Source organism: Muntiacus reevesi, chromosome 1, assembly GCF_963930625.1.
Source record: "Muntiacus reevesi chromosome 1, mMunRee1.1, whole genome shotgun sequence".
In the NCBI taxonomy this organism is placed as follows: domain Eukaryota; kingdom Metazoa; phylum Chordata; class Mammalia; order Artiodactyla; family Cervidae; genus Muntiacus; species Muntiacus reevesi.
In genome coordinates, this window is record NC_089249.1 from 152,387,261 (window position 1) to 152,411,249 (window position 23,989).

Here is a 23,989-nt window from a genome sequence, read left to right on the forward strand (position 1 = left end):
ACAGCACCTAGCATGGGAATTAAAGGAAATGAATGAATGGAGTTCCAGGTCCTGAAAAAAAAAAAAAAACCACTGGAAATTTTTGCAGTAAAACCACTGGCCTTTGAGAAAGTCAATTGAGATTAATTGTTATAAGTGGATGACCAAGGAATCTGCATTAGTTTAAAATTTTAAAGCAAATGTCTAGAAGAAATGTAGACAAGACACACTTTACATAAAATTTGTAACATTTATTTAAGCAAAAAAAAAAAAAAACCAAAAACCCCAAACAAAAATCTGTACACACAACATTAATACCTAACGATGTCCTGATTTAATATCTAGCATGATTCAGGTACAGGACACTCCCATTCATCTGGCCATAGTGAGAACAGTGCCTTCAGTCCAGACAACTGGGAGACTTTGAAATGTATACATATTTTCCAATGAATTTTTCATATCTTTTGAAAAGAGTTGAACTCTTCTACCAGAATGCAAGCAAAAGATACCTTTTTCCACACTCACAAGTCAGTGAGAATTTGACAGTGGGAATTCTACAAAAGTCAGGGATTTAAAATTTTATTCTTACAGGTTATCTGAGAGTATAAATCTTGACATAACGCCCTCCCATTATTAAATGCTCTCAAGAATTTCCTGCTTTTATGAAGTATGTTACAGCTTTCATTAGCTAAGTAGCTTCTTGCTTTTAAGCTAATTAAGATAAGCTTAAAAGAACCCAATTTGAACAATTTTCCAGAGTAACTTCAAAAATTAAGCACATATTATTAACAAATTATTTATTATTTCTCATAATTTGATATATTTGGATTTTCTAAATATTCTTAACAGCCATTCTGTCTAGCTATGCAATTAGGTTGTGCTCTCCAGCAGAGCTTTGCTTCATCCAGAAAATGAGAAATAGCATTGATTTTCCCATAATTTATTAAAAATATTGGGGGAGGGTAAAAACAGGCAGAGAAAGCTCTTTCTTGGGTTAACACTGAATGTCTTCGGTTAAGATTTGGAAACCAAAGAATGCATAATTAGGAGTGTACATGTCATGCAAAATCTATGAAACACTAAAAAAGATAAAGCAATTCCCCATTTTAAGCACGCTCAGCAAAATCTTCTATCATACTGCTATTTTCATCACTGGATGAAGCTTGGATTTGCATTATTACTTAAATAAACAGTTCATGAGTTAACACAAAAAAATGAAAAATGTGTCAATACAAAGCAAATGGTAAAGTTTAAATACTCAATATCCAATGCTACAGTGGATTTCAGAGGGAAACCATAAGTTTGCAAACCTCTCTGTAAGTTGTCTCAGAACACTACTTGGAAACCCTAGCCATACAAAGTCCCCAAAAAAGTAACATACAGATAAAACTGCCCACATCAGCTGACAGTATGACACTGCCTTTAACTTATACCTTCAGTTTAATACTGTTTATCTCAAGATAAAAGTTGTACAATAACCAAATAATGTAAACATACTATTAAAAGGCAGGAGAAGGGTAGGTTTCAACATATACAATACAGAAGTTTATTTTCCTGGCTACTCATGACCTCTTTTTCAACCTTGGGTACTGCTGCACAGCGTTTCATAAGGGGTAGAGAGCAGGGGGAGGGACAATGTCAGACATTCTAAAGCACTAAGCCAAAACCATGGTTTATTAATTGATTCTACCCTAATTCAGCACACAGTGAAACAAAATATGTTTTCATCAAAGTGTGTTCCAAAGATCTAGAAGATGGCCCAATACTATCCTGAGCAATGCATAATTTAAAATACAGCCAAGTGACTTGACTGGGGAGATAAAGGGCCAACTCAAAAGGTCCCACCAGCAAGATCAACTTCCTAAGCTGGATGTTCAGGACCAGTGTTGTAAAACATGAATCCCTGATTCTTTGGAAGCTTGCAAACCAAAGATATGAAATTAAATTTCCATTAAATTTTCACAGTTGCCGTGTGGGATTCATCTCCACCTGGGTCATTCACTTGAATTGACTAGTGCCACCAAATAGCATTTCTGTCCAGGAGTGAGAAGCAGCAACATTTAAGGTCAATTCCTGGGTCTGTGAGTCTGATATCATTTTTAAAATTCTCAACTAAGATCAGTAGCCACTGAGTATTTGGCCAGACAGTAAAGTAGCTTATTACTACTTGATTTATGTTTCACCTGCAAAAGGACAAAATGATTTTTTTAGAGTATAACGAGAACAGCAAAATTTACTTGATGGGAAGAATGATATACCTTAATTATTTCTGTTTTAATTTCAGACTGCTCTTGTTTTACTCATTGATAACAACATGCATCATTGCAGTCTAAAAAGTCTAATCCCATTTCCTTTAGTAGGTTTAAACCTTGCTGTTTGTGGACTTATGTAGTGATAATTTTAATATCTGAGCGCACCAATGATTTGAGCAATGAGTGGTTCAACCCTAGTCTAAATTGTGCTTGAAACAGCACCTCTAACCCACTGAAGAGGTAACCCTTGAAGGCACCAAGTTTCATTACATTCTAGTGTACAAATGCAAACAGGAGGCCGAATAGATTCTATCTTAAGAGACAGGCCAGTTATACCTCATAATTTATATATGAATGAGTGAAAGTTGCTCAGTCATGTCCAACTCTTTGCAACCCCATGGACTATAGCCCAGCAGGTTGCTCTGTCCATGGAGTTCTTCAGGCAAGAATACAGGAATAGTTTGCCATTTCCTTCTCCAGGGGATCTTCCCAACCCAGAGATCAAACCCGGGTGTCCTGCCATTGTAGGCAGATTCTTTACCATCTGAGCCACCAGGGAAGCCCTCAATTTATTATATACTATATACTGAATTGTAGTCAGATTTAAGATCTTATAGACAATTCTGTGCCATAATTAGATACACAATTTTAAGAGTCATCCCAATCACAAAGGCACTAAAAATTTTATCTATCTGGGATATGCCTAATTATTTTGCTTTTAAGACTCAGAAATATCTGGCCATTACCAGTGCTCAAAATAGTAAATTTCAATTTAAATATATTTGAGTCTTCATCTATCAACAAGTTATTCTGAGTAATGAAGGGGTTAATTGTTTTCCATACATTTTTAGCCATATTTGAAAACAATTTATAAAGACAAAAATCCTAGGATTAGCCTACAAGGAGCATGGACTTTTGTTTTAAATAGGATACAACAGAAAATTGAAGCCAATCTTCTCATATAGGCTTTTCCTTAACTACATAAGCCAAAAGACATGGAAATGGTCCACCCAGCTAGCAACTTCTAAGCTACTGTAGGACTTCCTATTTTCTACATTTTGCCTTAGATATTTAAATCCAGGAAAAGGGGACATTTAAAAAAGAATTTTCCATTTCCTTTGAAATACTTAATCTGTGAAAATTTATCTTACACCTATAAAAATTCTTTGAGTCAGAATTAACCCACAATTTACAATGGTTTTTAGTATTCTAAATACCTATTTTCTTTTAGTTTTTATTTCTGTGAAGGAGTACCAAATAATTTAAGTATGATTATTGTGATAGTGGTATGAAACGTGTATGTCAAAATGTTAATAGCATACTACTAAGCCAGCTCCTTTCTAAATAAAAATGCTTCTGAATGATCACAATGATTTAAATGTACCATTTAAAATCTCTATTGAAAACATTTTGGCCGTCTATGAAAAAAATGCAGTTATCTAAGACTGCAGGTTAACCTTATTCACAACCTAAAATTTAAAATAGAAAATAACTCTTTTGGTGACTTGCTGCCTCCCAACTGCCATTACTGATAACTGATTCTTTACTATAACAACTCTCCTAAAGAAAAGACAACTGTCTAAAAAATAACCTATCACAAAATGTTTCCTTTTCTGCATTGCAACTAGAATCATTACACTTAACAATCATCTAATTCTTCTTATTTATTTTTGGCAGTGAGATGTGGATATCTTTCCCCAACATGAAAACAGTAAGATACATGTATTTTGAAACAAAAGAAAATTAACTTCTTGTGGCAAAATTTACTGTTGTTAATTATTATTTTAAGTGACCAGGTAACACCACATATGGTCTCTATTCCACCGAACAAAATGACTTTGAAATAGAGAGAAAAGAATGGTCAGTTTTAGCAAGAGACGATTTTTTCACAATATGACATAAAGAGATTCAGACAGTTAATTAATATCTAACACAGAATGCTGTAATATTTTACACCGTGGTAGCTTGGAGAAATATTTCTAGAGAGTAACCTGCAGTCTGTATAGGAGGCAGCAGTCCACGCCTCCAAAAATTAATACGAAGAACAAGCTACTGCTCAGTGTCTTAGGAGAGGTGGGTTCCAGAAGATCAGCCAGTCCCAGTTTAAAAATACCTCAAGAGCAGGCCTTTTCCCAGTTCCTAACCTCTATTCTCCCTTAGTAGTTTTTAATGTATTTTCTGCCAGCCATCCTGGCACTAGCCAGTAAGTAGCTTTCACAAGGGGAGGACTCAGATTTCCATTCTTTCACACTAAGAAGGACATCTTATAAAAGATACACAGACAGAGAATAAAGGCATTTTATACAGAAGCAGTATAAAATTTACAACTGAAGCAGTGCCAGCAATCAAGTTAACAGCTTATCTGAAGCTGCAAACTGATTGGAAGGGACTTTAAAAATCAGAAAAGTCTGGCCTAAGGGTTCGTGCAAACTTCATCATAAAACTGTAGAATTTTAAGCACAGGTAAGTTCAAACACTGAAAGATGTGGAAATCTTCCTAAAAGGCAATGATGAAGGAAGAGACCCTTCTTGCCTAATAAGTTAAAAATCACAAGACAAATCAGAGACTGTTCACATGGGCAGTACTGTACATTGTCAATCCCATACTCATCTTATGACTCTTATCAGAGAAACCCCCCAAACATCACAGAGGGTAAGCTATTCCGAGTGAATTTATCACAAAAAGAATTTCTGTGACTCCATTATCCAATTACCTATGGCTATCAATTTAGTCTGGCCTGGGACTGCTTTTTACAGGGAGGTGGCCTCCCATGGCGTACAATGTGTTTTTCTAAGCTGTCCAGAATGGCCACAGCAATCTGTTGGACATGGGGATCAGTCTGTTCATGTTCTTTGATGTTGTATAAATGCTGCAACCCTCCTTCCTCAATCAGCATGCTGCAGTACCTTGAAGCTGAAAGAAAACAGGAGAAAGAGCTTTCCTTAAAACACTTAACTCCCTTTTTTGTGGAATAATTTTTATTTATTCACTTAAATTTAAGCTGTTTTATTACTGCCCATAAACATAAGTTAGAGCTTGATAAATGTCTCTGCAATGATGTTACATTACACTACAGGACTCACATACAGGTCACAGATAACACTCATAACATTATATATATATATTCTATAATGTATATATAAATCATAACCATAAGACAGGCAGTCCAGAAAAGAAAATTTCTTTGACCCCAGAACATGGGTAAGATAGGTACTTTAATTCATTTCCAATGTTTAAAAAAATTTAATGGCAGTCATATTGTATATGTCAATGTTCATTATTTAAAAACAAATTTTTTGGACTTCCCTGGTGGTCCAGTAGTTGATAATCTGCCTGCCAATGCAGGGGACACAGGTTCTGATCCTTGGTCTGGGAAGATTCCACATGTCCTGAGGCAACTTAGCCCTAGAGCCCAGGCTCTACAACAGAAACCACCGCAATGGAAAGCCTGAGCACAACAGCTCAAGAGTAGCCCTGCTTGCTTTAACCAGAAAATGCTGGTGCGCAACAAAAGACCCAATGCAGCCTAAATAAATAAAACACTTTTAAAACTTAAAAAAATATATTTTTTTTGCACACATGCTTTTTTTGAAGGGCTGGGGGTAGGGAGAGGGCTGTGCTATTTGGCTTGTGGGAGTTTAGTTCCCCGATCAGGGACTGAAACAGGACCCTCAGTCGTTAAAGTACAGAGTCCTAACCACTGGAACACCAGGGAATTTACTGTACATGTGCCTTTTAAATTTTTTTAGTTTTAGTCATATTTATTAAAGTCTAATTTACATGCAATAAATACACCCAATTTAATCTATAGTTATATGAGGCAGAGGATGAGATGGTTGGATAGTGTCATCGACTCAATGGACATGAATTTGAGCAAACTCCAGGAGATACTGAACAAGAACAACAGATACACTGGTGTGACCACCAACAGTCAGGATATAGAATATTTTCAACAAAAAAAGTTTCCTTGTGCACCTCTGCAGTCAATCTCTCCTGCACCTCTTATCCCAAGCAACCACTGTTCTAATTTCTGCGATGTAGATTTTTGCCTAGACTTTCATATAAACGGACTCATCCAGTATGTAATCTTGTGTCTGTCTACTTTTGTTCCACATGATGTTTTTAAGATGTATTCAAGTTATTACCTGTATGTAGTAGTTCTTTTGCTTTAAGCTGAGAAGTATTCCAGCTTAAAAACACCACATGTTTTTAATGTTACTGTACTGGACATTTGTTGGATGTTCTCCCCTGACCCCCAGCACTTTGTTACAGTGACTAAAAATGCTATAATCATCCTATTAATATAAGTTTTTTGTGAACTTTTCATTTCATTCATCTTGAGGAAACACCTAAAATGCTGGGCAAATGCTAAATGTATGTTTAACTTTACAAGAAATCATTGTTTTCTGAAATGACTGTATAATTTTTCAATCTCATCATCGATGAATGATACAGTTGTTTCATAAACACATGCCACTGTCCATCTTTTTGATTATAAGCAGCCTTCCTAGCAGTTATAAAGTGGTATCTCATTATGGTTTTAATTTATATTTTTCTAATGATGTTGAACTGTTTTTAATCTGCTTATTGGCCATGTGTATATTTTTCTGAAGACAGGTCTATTCAGATCTTTTGCCAATTTTAAACTGGGTCATTTTTCTTTTTATTATTGTGTTTATACATTTTGAAAACAAGTCCCTCATTAGGTATATAATTTGCAAATATTTTCAACCATTCTGAGTAGGCTTTTCACCTTGTTGATGATGTCCTTTAAAGTACAAACGTGTTAAAAATTTTTATTAAATCAGATTAGTTTTTCTTTTATGACTTATGCTTTTGGTGTCCTATTTAAGAAAACATTGCTTAATCCAGTGTCATAAAGATTTATATCTATTTCTTTTAAAAGTTTTATGTGTTTATGCATATGTAAATGCATTTTTTATACTTAGGCCAATAACCCATTTTTGAGTTAACTTTCATATAGGCATGATAAGCATGCAAGGTCCTTCTTTAACACATGCCTACTCAGTTTTCTCATCACTATTGGTTGAAAAACATGTTCTTTTCCCACTGAATTGTCTTGGCACCCTTGTCAAGAATCATTTGGCCATAGATGAATGGGTTTAGTTTTGGACTCTCAATTCTACTGCATTGATCTATACATATATCCTAATGATGTTGAGCATCTTTTCATACATGTATATTTGCCATCTGTAAACTTTAAAAAATATATATTTATTTATTATTCATTAGGCTGTGTCAGGTCTTAGCTGTAGCGCATGTGATCTTCATTGTGTCCTATAGGAAGGATCTTCTGTTGCAGTGCACAGATCTCTAGTTGTGCCACGCAGGCTTCGGTAGTTACGGCACACAGACTAGTTGTTCTCTGGCATGGAGGCTCTTCCTTTCCCAACCCGAGATCGAACCTGCATCCTCGTCATTGCAAGGCAGATTCTTAACCACGGGACACCAGGGAGGTCTCCCTGTCATCTGTAAATCTTTGATGAAGAGACTCTTCAACTCTTTTGTCCATTCTTTTGTTTTTTTACTCATTTTGTTTTCTTATCATAAGTTTTCAGAGTACATGATGTATTTTGAACACAAGCACTTTATCAGACATATGACTTGAAAACATTTTGAGTCAATACAGTGGAGGTGACAAATAAATTTAAGGGATTAGGCTAACAAGAGTATTGTCATAGCAAACACCCTCTTCCAATAACACAAGAGACAACTCTACACATGGACATCACCAGACAGTCAATACTGAAATCAGATTTATTATATTCTTTGTAGCTGAAGATGGAGAAGATCTATGCAGTCAGCAAAAACAAGACCTGGAGCTGACCATGGCTCAGATCATCAGACTCTTATTGTAGATTTCAGGCTTAAATTGAAGAAAGTAGGGAAAACTACTAGGCCATTCAGGTATGACCTAAATCAAATCCCTTATGATTATACAGGAGAGGAGAAGAATAGATTCAAGGCATTAGATCTGGTAGACAGAGTGCCCGAAGAACTGTAGACTGAGATTCATAACATTGTACAGGAGGTAGTGACCAAAATCATCCCAAAGAAAGAGAAATGCAAGAAGGCAAAGTGGTTGTCTGAGGAGGCCTCACAGACAGCTGAGAAAAGAAAAAAAGTGAGAGACAAAGGAGTAAGGGAAAGAAACCCAACTGAATGCAGAGTTCCACCGAACAGCAGGGAGAAATAAGAGAGTCTTCTGTAAATGAATAGTGCAAAGAAGTAAGAGGAAAACAACAGAATGGGAAAGACTAGAGATCTCTTCAAGAAAATTGGAAATACTAGGGAACATTTCATGCAAAGATGGGCAAAACAAAGGACAAAAACAACAAGATCCTAAGAGAAGCACAAGAGATTAAGAAGAGCTGGCAAGAATACAAGAACTATTCATAAAAGGTCTTAATGACCCGAATACACATGATGGGTATGGTCACTCACCTAGAGCCAGACATCCTGGAATGTGAAGTCGAGTGGGAAGTATTACTATGAACAAAGCTAGTGGAGGCGATGGAATTCCAGCTGAGCTATTTCAAATCCTAAAAGATGACGCTGTTAGAAGTGCTGCACTCAATATGTCAGCAAATTTGAAAAATTCAGCAGTGGCCACTGGATTGGAAAAACTCAATTTTCATTCCAATCCCAAAGAAAGGCAATGCCAAAGAATGTTCAAACTACTGTACAACTGCACTCATTTCACATGATAGCAAGGTAATGCTCAAAATCCTTCAAGCTAAGCTTCATTAGTACGTGAATCAAGAACTTTCAGATGTACAAGCTGGATTTATTTAGAAAAGGCAGAAGAACCAGAGATCAAATTGCCAACATCCTTTGAATTACAGAAAAAGCAAGGGACTTTCAGAAAACATCTACTTCTGCTTCACTGACTACGCTAAAGCCAGACTACGTGGATCACAACCACCTTATCTGCCTCCTGAGAAACCTGTATGCTGGTCAAGAAGCAACAGTTAGAACTGCACATGGAACAACAGACTGGTTCAAAATGGGGCAAGGAGTACATCAAGGCTGAGTATTGTCATCCTGTGATTTAACTTATATGCAGAGTACATCATGTGAAATGCTGGGCTAGATGAATGACAAGCTGGAATAAAGGCTGTCAAGAGAAAGATCAACAACTTCAGGTATATAGATGATACCACTCTAATGGCAGAAAGCAAAGAGGAACTAAAGAGTCTCTTGATGAAGGTGAATAAAGAGCCTCCTGATGAAGGTGAAAGAGGAGAGTGAAAAAGCTGGCTTAAAACTCAACATTCAAAAAACAAAGATCATGGCATCTGGTCCTATCACTTCATGGCAAACAGATGGGGAAAAAGTAAAAACCGACAGATTTTCTTTTTGTGGGCTCCAAAATCACTGCAGACCGTGTTTGCAGCCATGAAATTAAAAGACACTTGCTCCTTGTAAGAAAAGCTATGACAAACCTAGACAGCATATTAAAAAGCAGAGATATCACCTTGCCGACAAAGGTCTGTATAGTCAGAACTATGGTTACTAAAGGTTAAAGTTGCCAATGGCATTTAGAGATGGATCCAAACCTGACCAGCATTTGTTTTATCTAATCAAGACAAAGACCGACAAAAGGCCAGGATTCCTTTGCTTGACTCCTTACTGGGGACTTAAAGAATTTTGCACAAGAGTGGGTAATTTAGTCAAGAAGTAAAGAAGTTACCAAAACCCACTGGTGAAGCCCTGATGTGGGCTAAAATTAGACTGAGAGAAAATAAAAATGTAACGATTGACAGGATTATGAAAGTTGGAATGTTTAAACAGACTTTCTATAAAGAAGCTGTGCCTCTTCTACCTGAATATTTTATGGAAATGAGGATTATGTATAGCTGGGAAACACTCTCCTATTTAGTATTATCAGATTAAAATCTGTGGATGAAGTCCTAATGGAGACTGCAGTTAGGAATATAAGGATTAACAGAATTAAGGTAAAAGTTTGTAGGAGAATTGGTGTGTGAAGTGGTTACATTTCCTTTATCTGACTGTATTATGAGGATGAACATTTTACTGACTGGGGGATGTTTTCCCTACCTAACATCATAAAACAGAAAGCATATAAATCCTTCTTTCAAGCAATGTTAATTGGATATGCTAAAAGGGAACGAGTAAGACTGCCCTAGCCAATGCAGTGTGGAACAGAGGCTGGAGTGCTAGGAGGGACAAATTCTCTGTGTGACAGTCCTATGTGAAGGACAGACTGGGGGTTACGGCAAAAGCCTGTGAGCCTACCAGAGATGACTACTGGGACTTTGGACTAAGAATTTCCATGTAAGGGCATTTTCTACCTTGCTATTTGACATTAACTGAAGCTACCCTTATGACTGAAGGACAAACAATGATCTTCAAACCTGAAAGAGCCACAATGTTTTCGAGTGATGTCAGAGAAACACTCTAATGGGAATGACAATGCCCAGAAGAGTTAAATAATACAATGGAATTGGCTTACATAGGGTCATGCTACCTGGAGAATGTAAGGAGGGGATAACTCATGAGAAGGGAGCCTCTTTCTCACTAGTACTGACTTTGGAACTGCAAAAGGAGCTGCCAGATTCTATTGTCACTTGGACAGTGGCACACAAGCCGCTCTCCACTAACCAACAAAGAGTTGCCGGGTTTGTGGACAGCAACTTCAAGGTAAACAGACAACATTCTGTTTGGAAGGTCATCACTCTGACTGAAAAAGGTAAAATCCAAAACACCTCTGTGGAATGAACTGCAAACTGTTTTCCCAGCAAGGATAGAAAAGTTGAATAGTAGTAAAAATCCCTGCTTTCATAGGCAGTGGCCAATGGTCTGCCTTTCTGCATCTATAGAGATGATTAGATTGCTTTTCTTTCCTGGTCTGGTAATAGAAACATATTGATTTTCAAATCTTAAACCAACTTTGCATTCTTGGAGTAAACTCCTTGGTCCCTTTCATACACTGTTAGGTTCTGTTTGTTCACATTTTTTTAAAAAGAATATCCTCATCTGTGCTCATGAGATATACTGTTCAGTAATTTTCTTTTCTTATGTCTTTGCCTGGTATTTACATCAGGATACTTCTGGTGTTCCTTTTTTTTTCCCAACCAGCTTTCTTTGAGTTCGGATATTCTCTATTGCTATGTGTTCAATTTCACTGACCTTTTTTCTTCTGTGTATCTACTCTTAAGCTCACTCAGATATTTTTCATGTTAAATTTTTATTTATTTTTTATACTTCACTTTTCCTCCTCTTAGTATTCAAATTTTCTTTAAAATCTTGAATCATATCTATAAAAAATGTTTTTAATTTTCCCCTACTAACTCCATCATCACTATCATTTCTGGGTTTGTTTCAACTGTCTGATTTTTCCCTTGGTTATAGATCATATTTTTCTGCTGCTTTTCTCATCTAGCAACCCAACATATAACTAAACATATTGTTGGGTGTAGACTTTGCTGTCTTTTTTAAAAGAGTGCTTTGTTTTTCTCTGGCAGACAGTTTTTGCAGAGCAGCTTGATCATTTCAAGACTTGTTTTCTAAGCTTTGTAGGGTTGCTTTAGAGAAGCCTTTAATTTAGGGCTAACCTCTTCTGGCTCTTCTGGCATCTGCAGTGAAAGCCCTAGGTATTATGTTCTTTCCACTGTTTAGAATTTAAATATTTTCCAGCCCTGTGTAAGCTCATGTTGTTCAGTTAGCAGCTCTTCGGTATTTGGCCTCAAGGAGTCTCACCCTAGGCATGTACAGCTTAGTATTCAGCCTAAGACTCAAGAAACTCCTATGAAGATTTCCGGAGTTCTTTCTAGATGTAACTGCATTGTTCTGCCCCCAAACTTCAGGCACCTCAGTCTTGCTGCACTCGGACTTCTGTCTCCTCCATCCAATGACATTGCTGAGCTGTACGTGATTCTCCTATGCTACTCCAGTAAATGCCTCCAGGAAGAAAGGCAGGGAGTCTGTAGAGCTTGTTCCATGCTTGACTCTCAGCACACAGTGTGATCTGATGGCAAACAGCGGGGCCACTGGAACTGCAACCGGGCCTGCCTCCCCACCGACCTCCCCATGCCTCCCCGACCTCCTTGCACCCCCCCAAGGGCCCACAGCAGTACAGTCACCCTGCCTGTGCCCTCCTGGGGAGACCCTCAGAGGTAGGCACACTGGAGGCAGGTCTCTTGAGAGGGGAACTCCAGAGTCCGAGGGTGGTGCTGCGTGTGGGCTGGAGCAGGCCACATCAGTGTGCGGTCATCTACTCAAGCACATGCCCTGTGTATGTATGCAGGCCCATTCACATGTCCGTGTATATGAGCGGTGAGCTGCCCACCAAGGGTGAACTCAGGGTTGCCAAAACAGAGGCTTCTCCCAGTTTGGGGTGGTCCAGCATCTCTTCACCTTGGGAACCCTGATTACAATCCTGAGAGGTCTCTGCCACCACCCCCTCAGGCTGCCCTCTCCTAATCGATGTACCAGCCCTCGTCCCTGGACCCACTGAAATCTTCCCTAAGGGTGTCTGTGCCTGGCACGACATTTAGGGCAGCCCTGCCCATGCCCACAGGGCCAAGTGGAGACTGGCCCTATGGCAGGGCCCCTCTGAGGGGTCCTGGCCTCCCAGACTCCCCATACTGGCCACTGTGGGCAACTTCAACACCACCTCCCTGGACACACTCTTATTCATTCAAGAAACAACTACTTTTGTTCTCTCCTGCAACAGCCCTCCCTGCCTGCCCTGTGTCCATCTCCTCCAGGAGGTAGAAGGCTGTCTGCTCTGCTCTGTGGCCAGGGGAGACGTTTCTTTGGGCAAAGAAATGGGCTTTCTTTGGGCTTTGGGCAAAGCTGTGTTGACTAGAAAAGGCTGGCGTCCTCCCATGGATCTGTGATTCTTAACAGCAAGCCAGCTTCCTTCTTTCCTGGGCCACTAGGAGCACCCCTCACCCCCGCCAGGCTGTGGCTGTTCTCAGTCCCTTTGTTCCAGTCTCCACCATGTTCCTCAAGCCCCTGGAGGAGGCATGGCCAAGAGGAACCAGGTGACAAAGCCCTCTCATTTGTTCCCTCCTTTCAAGGATCAGGATCCTTGCAATTTTTTGTCTAAAGGTCTAGAACAAACTGTTTCAAATTTCCCCATTTTTCTATTGTTTATGGTTGGTGAGCTACTCTGGGACCAGTTGCTCTGTCCTGACCCAGAATGTAAGTTTCTGCTTATAAACTTCTCTATCATGTCTTCTTCACTTATAATTCCACTGTCTGGATCTTTCAACATTATTTTACATCCCCCTATTGCTGGACCTCTAGGCTACTTAGAGTTACTTCCTATTATGAATAATGATGCAATGACTATCTCTGTAAAAACAAGCATTTGAGTATAATTTTTAAATTAAAAGGTAGACTACCTAAATGTTCATCAATAGGGATGTAGCTAGGCAAGTTTAATAAATTTATAGCTAATGTTATGGGTTAAATTGTATCCCTCTCAAAAGATAGGTTAAAGTCCTAACACCCCCTAAGGCCCGGTACTTCAGAATGAGACTTTATGTGGAAACAGGGGTGTAGGCTGATATAATTAGTGAAGTTACGTGATACCACTGGGGTGGGCCCTAATCCACTGTGACTGATGTTCTTATGAAAAGGAGAGATCTGGACACAGAAACAGACACACACACACAGAAGAGATGATATGAAAACACACAGAGCAGCGAACACCAGAAGCTGGAAGAGGCAAGGAAGGGTTCTCCCCTGGAGCTGTCAGAGAAAGCATGGCCCTACTCACACCTTAGACTTCTAAGCCTCCAGAATGGAGTGACAAAATGTTCCTGTTATTTTAAGCCACCCATTTTTGGTACTTAGTTACATCTGCCTTAGGAAACTAATACACCATAAAATAAAGATTAAGTGATTATTGTAAATCATGTTGCCAAAAATTTCCCAAAATATGGGGACATGCTCATTATAATGTGTGAAACAGGTACTATTATTATTTCCATTTAACAAATGTGGAAACTGAAGTCCTAGATTTAATAATTTGCTCAAGATGGCCTACATGGTAAGTGGTGGAACATGATTTGAATCCAGGTATTAATAGTCTTGTGTGCTCTTAATCACTATGCTACACTAACTCTTAATTTTTAAAAGCTATAAGCTTTTTAGTGCATTAAAACTTTTTAGTGCAAACTGAGAAGTAAATTTCATTTAAATATAAACAGGGAAGCAAGAAAGTAGGAACCTGAACTACCTGAGTTGGAGATACAATAATCTACAATCTCCAAATTACAGTGCATTACAGAATAAATTCTTCAGGGTACTCATTTCACAGAGTAAACCTGAAAAAACACCAACACCTAAGAGTAGTCACAAAAATGGCACCAGTTAAATGAAAATGCACTATTATTTATTCATTATGTTTTATTTTCTCCTATGAGTCTGTGAAGAGTAATGAACAAAGAAGCCTGGAGATTAGAGGCTGGGTATAAAATCAGATAGACTGTTAAAAAAATAATAATATTGAGAGTTCTCAGAACCTAAAGGTACAAAGAAAGGAAAAAAAAGTTTATAGCAGAGGAGGTTTAGTGTAGCTAATGAGGCAGTCTTATGTTTATGAATGAGCAACTCTGCTCCAGGAATTTAGGAGGAGGAGGCAGAAAAGCTTCCAGGTGGAGGTTTAGGTGGGTACAAGGTCGTTTTCTCTGTCGCTTCCCATTCCCTAAACCATCTTCCTCTATTCACCAGACAAAGAAGAATTTTTGTTGAGTTCTCTTTTTGTGATATGTGTTCATCAAAGAATGCAACAAGAAAGAATATAACAAAACAGTACTGCTACTTGCTAAAAAACTATTGTTAAAAAAACGACTCTCACATTCTTATATAAGGCCATGTATAACACAGCCCCTATTAAGGCTCTATAAAAGAAATTTAACTTGTAGTTAATTGTGCAGAAAAGCTTTATACCCCTTTGAGGATATATAATGTTCTTCCCTCTTATACATAGAAAGAGAATCATGTAGCTGATTCCTTGCAGCCCGGTCACAGACAGTATATCAATTAGTATGAATGGCCTACATATCTAAATTCTACTATCTTCCCTCTATCTTTTAATTTTTTCAAATTATTTTTCCTTGGTTCTGATTTTTAACTTAAGAAAATATAATTTATACTTTACCATTAAGGTATATTTATGTGCTTCTTTTTAATATTTCAAATCACCTATGGAATGAGTTTATATTAATAAATACTGACAAAAGAGTTATATCACATCACAGCCTTCAAAAAAGAATCATATGAAAAATAAAAAATGACATGAAACCTGATTTAAATACTTTACTTCTCCACACACTATGGGTGCCGGCAGCAATGTCCTAAACACTGAATATACATATCATTTTAATTTTAAGCTTCTTTTTTTTCCAGAACAACAGAGTTGAAGGACGAGAATTATATTCAGACACAACTCTCTTAGTACATACGATTCTTGCTGCAGACATGCTGCATGGCCCAGACCGCCCACAGCTGGACTCCAGGTGTAGTGAAACAGCCAAGTAATGGGAAAAACGGATTAAAGGACCTGAAAGTTCAAAAGAAAAGAACGAAAGTTACATCCTAAACTTGGTGTCATTTTCTAAAGCAATGATTCCTGAGCTTTTCACTCCAGAAAGTTTATCCTTCCATTTTTAAACTAATATAAATGACCCTCTGCAGAACATCGTTTCTTTGTCTTAGCCAAAAGTCGTGGTGCAAAAGATAGAAGGTGATCAGAACAATGTACTTTTTCTCAAAAGCACGATTTGGTCTTGAAGTTACTCACTCTGAAGAACAGTAGACCTTGGTTTGGAAACCCAGATAAGAAGCTAGTTGATAACTAACCAATAGAACATCATGAAGGAGGTCCAGAATTTAGCCTATTTCTACTAGTCTTCTGCCCAAAAATGTGTAAAACATATTGGAATAAAAAGTACTGGCAGCATCAGCATTTATAAAGTAGACAACAAAATAAACTGTAATGATAATATTTATGCAGCAATCTGGTATACTTCAGGTATATTAGTAACTTATCTATCAAATCACTTGTCATAAATAAAGTTAGAATCCAGTATGCACTTTAATAATTACAAACTGCTTCCCTAAACACATCAGGTGCTGCTTCTAGTTCTTTAAATGTGTTCTCTTGTTTTACACCTCCTAGCATTAACACTCTTCCTAAAATCTTATCCCTACTTAAAACTCAGCTCACAATCTACTTCCTCTAGAAGTTTTTCATTATTTTCCACTGCAGATTTAAGTACTGTCATCTTTTTTAAAAAAAAAGTATCTTCATCGTTGATTTTAGAGCATTCTATGAAATTAGCATAAGAGTGAATTATATCTGATTTACATTTGGTTTCCCTCATTAGGCTGTAAAGTTCTTGTTTGGAGGCACCATATCTTATTCATCTTTGAATTTCAAGAGGATAGAACAAGACTTTGGCACCTGTCTTCAATGAATATGAAAGAAGGACTGATGAATGATAGGTAGCAAAAAAAGTAAAAACATAGATGCCTAAGGGAAAACAACCATACATCTAATAGGAATGACCTCTAGGCAAGCAACATGACTAGGTTATTGGCTTAATATTAATTTTCTTGCTAATTACCTGTATGCTACCATCTCACACTCTGGAGTTGGCCATTTCAAAATAGCTGAATGCTGAAAGACACAAGACACACAAGAAAGGATTACAATATTTATTTAGTATTACATGATGGGGCTTTGATAGTTTAATCATTATTAATATTGTTTGTATTCTTCCAGGAAACAGCAAGTTACCCTACCAAATCATCCAGAAGAGAATTTCTCTGGCTGCGACTCAATGTCCAAGCTTGTTCACCTCTAGATATTAAGTGGGCAATAATTCCAGCTGCAAAGTAACTGACTTCCACTTCAACACTATGTAGAAGACTACTGATGTGGTCTATAAAATCCTTCCACATTAATTCAGAATGCAATTCTTGTACTTCAGCGATATTGTTCTGGGGAAAAAAATATAAAAATTAAAGTAATATGTATAGTAAATGGCTAAATGACACTGCAATGATTTAATCGTGTATGGACAAAAGGTGAAGACTGTTGCTATGTTAGCACTGTGGGATTATAGGTGATTTTATTCCTCTCCACCCCAAACAATAAAATAAATAGTAGCTTCTTTTCAAGTGAAATAGTGAACTAGATAACCTAAAAATTTCCTGCTGTACAATATCTAGTTGTGCTAGGTGAAAAACAGTAAATAAACTTTAAATATGTAACTCTTTTGTCTGGGATAAAGTGTAAACAGGAAATCAAACTAGAGCCTAACAGCTATCTCTGGCTCACAGCAGTGAGGGGTGCGCAGGGTGCAAGAGAACTGGGTTTAACAGCCATGCAAGGTCAGAAGTAAGGACCAGAGATACTAAGACTTTGCATACAATGCAAGAATTTTCAAAGCATTACACCTCAATAAAAGGGTGGCCTGACGTAGAGACACAAGAAAGAAGCCTATTGTGATCTCGGCTCTGGCCTAAATCTTCCTTTATATACATAAGGAATTTATAAACAGGGGCCTGCCCTCAAGCAAGACTGTAGTTCAAATTTTCACCATCTGTGAGGTCTGGAGAAACTCCAACCTGAGAGCAACCATAAGAGAGGTAGGAGGAAAACAACAGGAGAGGTAAAGGGGAAAGTTTGGTATCTAGAAAGCAGAGATAGGTGAGTACATCAAAAGGATGAAAGAAGTACTTCCCTGGTGGCTTCCCAGGGGTTAAGAATCCACCTGCCAATGCAGGGAACACGGGTTCAATCCCTGGTCCAGGAAGAGTCCACGTGCCACGGGGCAACTAAGCGCATGCCCCACAGCTACTGAGCCCTACACTCTAGAGCCGTGAGCCACAATTACTGAGCCTGTGTGCCGCAACTGCTGAAGCCCACCCTCTGGAGCACATGCCCTGCAGCAAGAGAAGCCACCGCAGTGAGAAGCCAGTGCACGGCAACCAGAGGGCAGCCCCTCTCACCACAACAGTGAAGACCAGTATAGCCAAAAATAAGCAAAATTTTTTTTTAAAAAGGGTGAAAGGATTAGTAGTTCTAAGTAATGTGGAGAGCCTAAGTAAGATGAAGACAGGAAAGCATTCATTTACATGAGCAATACAGTGATCCTGTCTTAAAAACTTCATAGCCTAGGACCTCCACTGAATGTCAAAATTTGCCTGCTGGCCTGTGGAAGGTAGGTGTTTTATCTGGAGTTGGGATATGATGGCTTGCCTAGGCAGTATATAAGAAAGACCTCTATTCACATGGGAAACAATTGAGGGGTTTACAATTTAGGCTGTGCTTGATTTTCTCCAAAACAATATAAGACCCAGCTTACCTCACTATTGTGAAGATTAATCCTCTTTCTCAAAACTTCATCTGATCTACTATGAAATCATAATTCTTTTCCTAACACACTGATTCCAATTCTTAGGAACCAAAAACCTGGCCTTTTCATTGTTAAGAAACTATTCACTCCCTAGCTTAAGTCATTCTGTGACAAGTGAAAAAGAAAGGTATCACGCCCAAATGCATCCTCTGTAAAGACTAAGTTCTCTTTTCCAACTGCCGAAAAGAGGGAAGACAGAAGAGACAGGCATAACTTTACCTGCTACATGAAATGTATATAATCCTGTATTTTTCCATCACCATAAATGATTAATCAAAGTCTCCTATGCCCCTGTCTAATCTCACATATTGAAACAAGAAAAGGCATCTCACATTTATTGTTTATATTCTTCCATATTCATATTTTTTACATAGCATGTACCATTTTACAGAGACAGAAAAAGGAAAAGAATACATGCCTTTTAAAATAAGCAAATAAGGGGATTCCCTGGCAGTCCAGTGGCTAGGACTCTGTGCTTTCACTCCAAAGGGCCTGGGTTCAATCCCTGGCTGGGGAACTAAAATTCCACAAGCTGTGTGGTGTGGTCAAAATAAATAAATTAAACAAACAAAGAAAGGTAGTTCTCTATCTCCTCCAAGCTTGGTAGAAAGAAATACAAAGACCCTCTGAGAAGGATACATCTTGAACTCAAAGCCCCACAGAAAATGCTAAATTACAATTCACAATGAAAATAATCCATAATGAGTAAGAATCATCAAATACACAGTAGTGAGTTAGACTCCCCCAAGAATCTCATGCAATATAACTATAAGATAGGACCTGATTTAAGAAGTTTAAAACACACAGACACACACAAAAATGCAAAGACAGCATCATTAAAACACAACAAGAAAGATCTGGAACAAAGCATCAAAAGAATTACGGGCCATTCTTTGTTGCAATAAACAAGTTACTGGGAAACCAGCCAAAATATATGAGAGAATGGACAACTAGCTATACAGGGAATGTGATCCCTGTATAGATACGAGAAAAGATATCCAAATAGGGCAGTTTCTAGATTGCTGTGCATATAAGAGGAATCTAAAGAGAATCTGACAGTTTTGCGGAGTTGAAGAGATAAGGATCGGTGTGTAGCGTGGCTAAGGCAAAAGAAATCTATAGAACAGAGTAATGAAAAGGAAAAATTTCCAAAGAAAAAGACATCTGCAGAGGGATCCCCTAAAATCTTTGGCTGACTAATGATATGAAATGAAACCCCATGAAGCTAGGGAAAGAACCACCAGAAAGCAATACATGAACAAATCCCAAAGTCACACAAGATTAGGAATAGTTTACATCCTTACCAGCCAGAGTGAAGGGATCTCATCTAAACAAAACATTTGAGTAGTGAGGTAACTAGGGTTAAGCAGTAGGGGAAAGGCTAATCTGAAGCTACTCTAACAAAGCAAATATAGGCATACCTTGGAGATTGTGGGTTTGGTTTCTGACAATCACAAAAAAATGAATACTGCAATCAAGGGAACCACACAAAACTTCTTAGTTTCCAGTACACACAGAAGTTATGTTTATACTACATATATTGTAGCATGTCTAATAAGTATGCAATGTCTAATAAGTATGTCTAATAAGTATGTAGTAAGTCTAATAAGTATGCAACAGCATTATGTTAAAAAAAACACACTGTACATACCTTGATTATTAAATACTTTATTGCTAAAAGACTCTAACTATCATCTGAGCCCTTGAATGAGTTACAGTAGTAACACCAAACATCACTGATCAGAGATCACCATATCAAGTATAACAATAATGAAAAAGTTTGAAATGTTACAAGAATAATCAAAATGTGACACAGAAACACAAAGTGAGCTAATAATGTTAGAAAAATGGTGCCAACAGACTTGCCACAAATCTTCAATTTGGAAAATAACACAGTATTTGTGAAGTGAAAAAAATGAAGTATGCCTATAAGTAAGCTTTGAATGGAACAACCTGATCTGTGAGTAGGTTAACTGAATATCCAGACAAACTCCAAGACTCTTAAAAGGAAAACAATAAAATCTAGTAATCAACAAAGTGAATTAAATTTCACAATAGCTACAACCAGTGAAAAATTACCAGACATATAAAGAGTCAGGAAAATACGATCCTTAACTGGGAGAAAAGTCAATCAATAAAAATAGATCCAGAAATGACAGGGATGATAGAATCAATAAGTAAGGATTTAAAACAGCTATTATAAATGTTATACATATATTACAGAATGAAAGAAAAATATAAACCTGAGGAGAAAAAAAAAGACAATATAAAAATGACCTAAATGTAACTTCCAGAAAGAATATATATATTATTATATGTATATAATTATAGTAAATATATCTATATATAAAAGGAAAAATGAAAAAACAGTAGTAGAAAAAACATTCAAGCCAAAACATGGAAAGAAAAAAAAAACAAACTGCCAAAAAGCCAGTAGAGTATTCTGTCATGTGACCTGTGTGATAATTTCAAGCAATCTAATATACTTGTAATCAGGGTCTCAAAAAGAAAGGATATAAGAAAGGGTACAGAAAAACATATCTGAAGAAATAATGGCAAAAATTATCCCAATTTATGAAAATTATAACCAAAAAACAAAATAGAAAAAATGTCCACTTGGACTTCAATAGTGACCAAAAATTTATCTTTTGAAAATGAAATAAAGACATTTTCACATAGACAAAACGTAAACGAAAATTCATTGCCAACATACCTACACTAAGAGAAATTTTTTTTTTTAAATAGTATGAGAAATACATTGTTGTTGTTGTTCAGTTGCTAAGTCATATCCAAATCTTTGCAATTCCACAGACTATAGCACACCAGGCTTTTCTCTCTCAGAATTTGCTCAAACACATGTCCATTGAGTTGGTGATGCTATCTAACTATCTCATTCTCTGCCACCCTTTTTTCCTTTTGCCTTCAATCTTTCCTAGCGTCAGGATCTTTGGTAAGTATAAAAGACAAATTTCTCATTCTTAAATCTGTACAGTGAAAAACTGATGAGGACTCCTACTTCTGACCAAGACGAAATAAAAGGGGCCAGACTTACTTTCCATTCTAAAACAACTGAAAAAAAACACAACATGAAGCAATACTTTTCAAGATACTAGACATTAGGTAATAAAGAACAGTGACCTTTAGAGGTGGATAACAAACAAAAGGAGATGCTGCCTTGAGAGTTTCCAGGCTTTGGCACAGTGATATAGAATTGAAGTAGAGCCCAGTGGACTCAAGGAGTTGAAGAGATGGAGTTGGGAATCTAGGGAGATCAAGGCAAGTCACAGGACAGAGAACCAGAGAGAAGAGAACTGTACATGAAGAGAATCCAGAGAGCTGCAGGGCATAGCCCCCTATTCAGCAGAGTACTGATCAGAGTATGACTGTGAGAAAACTATTTGAAGGCAGAAAACGAGCTATTAAAAAGGTTAAAGTTCCTGGCACTTACAGACACCAGGAACAGGCATTGAGTACCCAGGAAGGTCTTGTTTCAGTAGCACAGAATAATTAGCCCTAGCCTCGGCACACTCTAGATCCTCCTAATACATCACAAAAGCAAGATCAAATAGGATCAGACTGTTTAAAAGTCAATCAGTTAATCCTGGAACAAAATTCAAGAATATGTTATAGGAAAATAAAACTATCCAGCACACAAGGTAAAATTCAAAATGTCTGGCATACAATCAAAAACTACCAGGCATGCAAAGTGACAGGAAAACAAAACTCAAAATGAGGGGAATAATCAATCATTTGAAATTTACCCAGAACTAATACAGATGCTAAAATTAGCAGAGGACAGTTATCATGAATAAATTTCATATGTTCAAAAAGTTATGTAAAAATACGGAAGATATTAAAAAGACCCAAATTGAAGTTTTAGAGAAGAAAATGATGTCTAACGATTAAAAACTATACACTGGCTGGGATTAATAGTAGATTAGACACTGAAGAAGAAACAATTACTAAATTAGAAGACATAACAATGGAAATAATTCAAACTGAAACAAACACAGAAAACAAAAGAAAATTTAAAAAGCACCAATGAGTTGTGAATTTCAAGCAGCTTAACATATGAGATAGAAGTCTCCAAAGGACTCCAATGGGTTGGGGGTAAGGGGGTGTAAAACATTTTTTGTTTTAAGAAATAATGGCCTAACACTTTTAAAACTTGAAGACTATAAACCAAGAAGTTCAATGAATCTCAGATACAGGAATCATGGAGTAAATTACATTAAAACACATCATAATCAAATTATACAGAATTGTTGTTGCTAATCCTAAATCTTAAAAGTAGCCAGAGGAAAATCATCACATACATACAGAGGAATAAAGATAATGATGACATCAGATTTCTCATCGGAAAGATGGCAAGTCAGAAAAAAGGTAATCAACATCTTTACAGTACTATCAACCTAGAGTACTAGAGCTGGCAAAAAAGAAACTTTCAAAAATGAAGATTAAATAAAGGTGTTTGCAGACATACAAAAGCTGAAGAATTCATCAGTAGCAGACAGACCCACACTATGAAATATGTTAAAGAATGCTTTTTCAGCAGAAGGAAAATTATACCAGTTAGAAATCTGGATCTACACAAAGGAAAGATGAGCATCACAAATAGTAACTATTTGGGAAAACATGTAAGTTTTTAAAAAGTATTTAAATCTCCTTAAAAGATAACTGATATAAAAAACAATGTTTATTGGTTTATTGCATACATAAAAGTAAAATACATGACAATGATGACATAAAGGAAAGAAGAGTAGAAATGGAAATCTACTATTTTAAGTTTTTTATAATATATATGAAATAAAAAATAATAATAATATATATGAAATCATATAAAATCACTTAAAGGTAGACTGATTAAAAATGTATACTATAAATTCACAATAATCATTAACTTAGCAAATCAGAGTAATAGCTAATAAACCAAGAAAGGAGATCAAACAACATTATTAACTCAAACCAAAAAAAAGCAGAAAAAGAAAAAAAAAAACCAAAACAGATGGGACAAACAGAAAATAAATACCAAGTTGATGAACTCAAATATAACCATACCAATAATTACATTAAATGTAAACAATCCAAACAGTCCAAATAAAAAGGAGAGCTTCTCATACTGGGTAAAAAACAGGGTGCAAAGTATATGCTGTCTATAAGAAACACACTTTAAATATAAAGACAAATATAGGTTAAAAGTAACAGGAGAGAAAAAGATAAACCATGTCAACGTTAGTCAAAAGAAAGCTGGACTGGCTATATTAAGGAGACAAAGAAGATTTCAAAGTAAAGAATATTACCAGGGATAAAGAAGGTCAGTTCATAATGATAAA

The 23,989-nt window shown here is 36.9% G+C and overlaps 1 protein-coding gene across 5 annotated transcripts in view; it reads right to left on the reverse strand.

Moving 5' to 3' along the window:
- Positions 1 to 206: 206 nt before the first annotated feature.
- Positions 207 to 23,989, reverse strand: part of ZYG11B (zyg-11 family member B, cell cycle regulator) — a 74,044-nt gene continuing 50,261 nt past the window's right edge. For all 5 annotated transcript variants that reach the window (XM_065913047.1, XM_065913012.1, XM_065913030.1 and 2 more), the window contains 4 exons: positions 17,038 to 17,235; positions 16,860 to 16,912; positions 15,696 to 15,793; positions 207 to 5,145 (listed from right to left, as the gene is read on the reverse strand). In XM_065913047.1, the coding sequence (XP_065769119.1) occupies positions 4,955 to 5,145; positions 15,696 to 15,793; positions 16,860 to 16,912; positions 17,038 to 17,235 (540 nt within the window). In that variant the 3' untranslated portion in view covers positions 207 to 4,954. The remainder of the gene's footprint in view (positions 5,146 to 15,695; positions 15,794 to 16,859; positions 16,913 to 17,037; positions 17,236 to 23,989) is intronic.